This window comes from Chiloscyllium plagiosum, chromosome 4, assembly GCF_004010195.1.
Source record: "Chiloscyllium plagiosum isolate BGI_BamShark_2017 chromosome 4, ASM401019v2, whole genome shotgun sequence".
Classification (NCBI taxonomy): Eukaryota; Metazoa; Chordata; class Chondrichthyes; order Orectolobiformes; family Hemiscylliidae; genus Chiloscyllium; species Chiloscyllium plagiosum.
Window position 1 is genome coordinate 43,880,508 of NC_057713.1, and position 5,756 is coordinate 43,886,263.

General features: G+C 43.6%; 1 protein-coding gene across 2 annotated transcripts in view; it reads right to left on the bottom strand.

Moving 5' to 3' along the window:
- otud6b (OTU deubiquitinase 6B) overlaps positions 1–1,373 on the bottom strand; it is a 23,386-nt gene extending 22,013 nt beyond the window's left edge. Inside the window, exon 1 of one of the 2 annotated variants that reach the window (XM_043688100.1) lies at positions 1,203–1,373. In XM_043688100.1, the coding sequence (XP_043544035.1) occupies positions 1,203–1,272 (70 nt within the window). In that variant the 5' untranslated portion in view covers positions 1,273–1,373. The remainder of the gene's footprint in view (positions 1–1,202) is intronic. The other variant, XM_043688102.1, reaches the window with a different exon arrangement.
- Between the last annotated feature and the right edge of the window lie 4,383 nt (positions 1,374–5,756).

Sequence of the window (5,756 nt, forward strand, 5' to 3'; positions counted from 1 at the left end):
TCTCCGGCCTATCACCCTCACCTTAACCTCCTTCCACCTATCGCATTCCCAACGCCCCTCCCCCAAGTCCCTCCTCCCTACCTTTTATCTTAGCCTGCTTGGCACACCCTCCTCATTCTTGAAGAAGGGGTTATGCCCAAAACATCGATTCTCCTTTGATGATGCCTGACATGCTGCACTTTTCCAGCAACACATTTTTAAGTTAAGTAAAGATTTACAAGGATGTTGCCAGGGTTTGAGGAGTTGAGCTATAGCGAGCGGCTGAATAGGCTGGAGCTTGTTTTCCCTGGAGCATTGGAGGCTGAGGGGTGACCTTATAGAGGTTTATAAACATATGAGGGGCATGGATAGGATAAATAGACAAGATCTTTTTCTTGGGGTGGGTGAGTCCAGAACTAGAGGGCATAGGTTTAGGGTGAGAGGGGAAAAATGTGAGACCTAATGGGTAACTTTTTCACACAGAGGATGGTGTGTGTATGGAATAAGCCATCACAGGAAATAGTGGAGCCTGATATAATTACAATATTTAAAAGGCATCTGGATGGGTATATGAATAGGAAAGAGTTAGAGGGATATTGGTCAAGGCCTGGCAAATGGGGCTAGGTTGCGTTAGGTCAGGCTAAGCTAGGCTATATGGTCAGCATAGATGAGTTGGACTGAAGGGTCTGTTTCTGCCCTGTACATCTCTATCACTCTACAAATCCAGTAATTTGATACATCACAAACCAGCTGCCCCGCCAATTGAGCTAACCAACCCCACAATTAATGTGGGAGTTGCCAACTGCAAATGTCAATGTGAACGCCCAGTGGTGGGTGACAAGCATGTTTCTGTGCAAAGTGAGTGAAGGGTAGAGGGAAAAGACGTGCATAACTTTTCGCGACAGAAGCATTGATTTTTTTTGTGTGTGCAAAGAACAATCCAGATGCAGACAGGGGGCTGTTGAGAACCGAAGGGCGCTGTTTGCAGCAGAAAGGGGCAGCTATGATCACAGGCCAACTGTGCAAGAGAGGTCCTGACCACGGGCTGGAGGAGCCAGGCTGGTCCCGGTCCCGGTCCCGGTCCCGGTCCCTCTCAAACCGGGTAAACAGCAGCTGGCGGTGGCGGTGGCGGTGGCTCCAGGCCTCCACTCAGCAGCAGCGGCCTCCCCCAGGGCCAGGAGCCGCTCTCTTCCTCCTTCACAACCTCCCCGGGCTTCACCTACCCTGTAATTCTTTCCTCTCCTTACGGTGCTTTTTGAAAAGCTTCTCCTCCTCCGTTTCTCTTTCCTCCATCCTTTAACTGCGCCGCAGCCTGTGAACACCGAGAGAGAGAGAGACTTTCCTTGTGCAGAAAGAACATCCCCCCTTTCACCTTTCACCTCTAACCCCAGCCCTCATTAAAGCTGCACTCCACTGAGGCTACCTTCAGTCAAAATTAAACACACTACATCACTAATTCACTCTACTTTCATGGAAATGATAAATTCAATTATCAATTATTGGACCAAACTGCAACCATATTTTAAATAAGCATGCTTAAATACAAATTCAGTTAACAATTTGCATTGATTCAACTCACAGCATATGAAAAAACATTGTAGAATAACATTTGACCCCTTGTTACATGAGGCTGGGATGGGGTGATGAACCATGTCTGTATTTGCCGCAATTTAGCAAATTATCACCTGTAGTTTTGTCATGTTTCTTCCCATTTGTCCTGTAATTCCGGTGTCTATAGTGCTTTTTGCACACATGCCACAGTGAGATTGTCCCATACTTTTTTTTTGGTTCACTCATGGGACATGAGCATTGCTGTCTGGCCAGCCAGCATTTATTGCCCGTCCCGAGCTGCCCTTGAACTGAATAGCTTGCTTGGTCATTCCAGAGGGCAGTTGAGAGTGAACCACATTGACGTGGTCTGGAGTCACATGCAGGCCAGACCAGGTGATGATGACAGATTATCAACTCTGATCAACATTAGTGAACAAGATGGTTTTTTCCATTAATCAACAATAGTTTCACAGTCATCAGTAAATTCTGAATTCCATTGTTTTTCTTATTGAATTCAACTTTCACCATCTGCAGTGGCAAAATTGAAACCCAGGTTACCAGAACATTCACTGAATTTCTGGATTAATAGTCTAGTAATAATACCTTTAGGTCAGTGCCTCTCCAAGGTTGAACTGTACAACATAAAGGGAATTATACATTTGCTATAGGTATAGCTGCAGAGCATTTATTGCACACAGAGTTATGTCATTGTGACATTATGATGGGGAGATGCTGGTATAGGATTGGGTTGACAAAGTTAAAAATTACACGTAGCTACCTGACGAAGGAGCTTCGCTTCAAAACCTTGTACTTACAAATAAATCTGTTGTACTAAAACCTGGTATCATGCGATTTTTAACATTGTGACATTAGATTGCATGGAATTGAAAGCTGGCTCTATAGAGCTCCAAGTAAGATGTCCTTTCTTACACTCCTCTGTTCAATCAAGCTTGTTGTTATTGTTTGCTCAAAAGATTGTAAATGTTATTAGAGACTGGAGCCAAGAAGGAATAAGGAGGTTGGTAGAAGAGTGCTAGAGTGGAGCCTGGGCAGATTCTGGAAATTTGCAATTTGCAGCAGTAGAACTTTGCTGGGGTTCTGGATCAGGAACCTACAACCTGGAGCCAAGTGAGCTGCAGAGTAACAACACAACACAATCAAGACTCGCTGAGGGGTTCAGGCCTGAAGCTCACTAAGGAGTAAAGGAAAACGCGAAGCTCTAGGAGTATTCAGTCAAGAGACTGGGTGAGGGGGGAGGGATGAATGTCCAAGATCAATATCTGGAGCTCAAATCTCACCTGGGCGCCTGGACCTTTTCACTAATCCTTCTCCCATTGTCTCACAATAGCTGTCCCCCCATCCCTGGCACATGGTCCCCCAACTGCTTCATTGTCACCAACAATCCATGTCCATCTTCTCTGCAACGTCACCAGTACCCAAGCCCCCCTTCCTGCCAATATCCCTGCCTTCTGTTTCACCAACACCCACCCTTCCACAATCAAAGTACCTCTTAACTTTATTTCTTCAGAAGTAGTCACCCTGGGCGGTAATTGCAAGCCTGAATCAATTAAAGGTACATTTTAAAGAGGTAGAAGGATGGAGTGATTTAGCGAGAACATTAAAAATCTTATTGTGCAGATTAAATTGGGGATGTTCAAGACACCAGGATTACAGTTCCAGGAGCAGAAATTTCTGTGACTTCAGAAAAGATTTACCAAGATGTTACCGGGAATGGAAGTTTTTGTGTTATAAGGATAGGCTGGGACTTTTTTCACTGGAGCATAGGAGGTTTATAATATCATGAGGGGCATAAATAAGGTGAATAGCAAAGGTCTTTTTCCTAAGGTGGGCAAGTTCAAAATTCGGGGCGTACCCTTGAGGTGAGAGGAAAAACATTTAAAAAGGACATGACAGACAACTTTGTTACATAGAGAGTGGTTAGTGTGTGGAATGAATTGCCAGAGGAACCACAGGACAGTTACAACATTTAAAATACCCAGGGACCTGATAAAGGGTGTGATAAGTGCATGAATAGGGAATGTTTGGAGTGATATGGGCCAACACAAGCAGATGGGACTAGTTTAGTTTGGGAACATGGTCAACATGGACTAGTTGCATCGAAAGGTTTGTTTCTATGCTCTATGACTCTATGACAGGAGTGGAGTCATAGTTAGATATGTACTGAAGAAGGCATTTAATATATTTGCCTTTATTAGTTAGTACATTGAATTTAGAAGTTGGGAGGGCATGTTGCAGCTGTACAGGATGTTGGTTAGACCAATTTTGGTGTGGTTCTGGTCTCCCTATTATAGGAAGGATGTTGTGAGACTTGAAAGGGTTCACAAAATATTTACAAGGTTGTGGCCAGGGTTGCAGGGTTTGAGCCAAAGCCAGAGGTTGAATAGGCTGGGGCTACTTTCTCCAGAGCGTTGGAGGCTTAAGGGTGACCTTATAGAGGTTTATAAACTCATGAGGGACATGGATAGGATAAATAAACAAAGTCTCTTCCCCAGAGTGGGGGAGTCCAGAACTAGAGGGCATAGGTTTAGGGTGAGAGGGGAACGATATAAAAGAGACCTAAGGGACAATTTTTTCATGCAGTGGATGGTAAGTGTATGGAATGAGCTGCCAGAGGAAATGGTGGAAGCTGGTACAAAGGCATCTAGAGGGGTATATGAATAGGAAGAGTTTAGAGGGATATGGGCCAAATGCTGGCAAATGGGATCAGATTAGTTTATGATATCTGGTCAGCATGGACAAGGTGGACTAAAAGGTCTGTTTCCATGCTGTACATCTCTATGATGCTCTGACTCTACCCTGTGACTTCAGTGTGGCTGAAGGAGATTACTGAAGTGGGGAGGTGTAAAAACAAGGATGAGTTTTTTTTAAAATTAAAGCATTGTTTAACCAAGAGTCAATATAGCTCAGCAAGCATGAGAGTGATAGATGAATAGAGCTTGGTACAAGTAAAAAGATATGTGAGTTTTTCAGGTGTGAATTGGAATAGTTGGGTCTAGTGGTAATGAAGGCATGGGAAAGGGTTTCAATAGCAGATAAACTAAGCCAGGAATGAAGTTTTGTATGATACAGACATGGAAATAAATTGTCTTCGTGATGGTGTGAATATATAACCAGAAGATCGTCAATAAGATCAAAAATAACACCAGCAATGGAAACAGCCTGAGTACCAGAGAGAGGGATACAATCAGTCTCTGGGCAATGGAGCTTATGTGTATAAATTTTGTGTTTCCAGATATTTAATTGGAGAAACCTTTTGCTCATCCAGTACTGGATAAGCAGTTTGCTAGAACAAAGAACAACACAGCACAGGACTAGGCCCATCGGCCCTTCAAGCCTGAGCCCAACACATTTTGCTCTTCCATTCTAAAACTGTCTTCACTTACAGGATCCATATTCCTCTATTCCCTTCCTATTCAGGTATTCATCCAGGTACTTCTTGAATGCTGCTATTATGTCTGCTTCAACCAACTCCTCTGACAGCGCGTTCCAGGCACTCACTATCCTTTGTGTGAAAAACGTGTTTCACAAATCTCTTTTAAAGTCCCTCTAACACCCGGCACCTTGATCCTGTGTCCCCATGTATTTGATCCCTTCACCCTGAGAAAAAACCTGGCAGGTTTGTAATAGTTGAGGATTCAAGAGAGGTGACAATGAGGTTGAGCTAGATGTTCCATATAAACATAAGTATTAGCAGTATGCGTAGTCCATTCAGCTCTGAGTTTGTTCCACCATTCAGTAAAATCATGGCTGATCTGAATGGAGCTTTGAATTGACATTTCTACCACCTCGATTACCTTACATAGTCTTGCTTAGCAAGAATCTTCCTGCCACTGCCTTAAAAATATTCAAGGACTCTGATTTCACCACCATTTTGAGGAAGAGAGTTTCAAAGGCTTACAACAACACTCTAACAGAAACAAAAGTCAACTAATCTTAGTTTTAAGTGAGCATCTCTAACCCATTTCCACCAACCCTATCCATGTGGAGACCTCGCCTCTAACTGTCCTCGCTGAAAGCATTGCATTTTAATGATGCCTACTGTGATGCTCTATGCTACTGCTGTGGAGGACATCATGGTGGAAATTGCCAAAAATCACCCGTTCTATAGCCTACCATACCACCCCATGCTTTTTCACTTACATGTCCACACATACAGCTTGAATACCTCTTACACTTTCTCTGTAGCCCTTTCCCTGCATTAACCT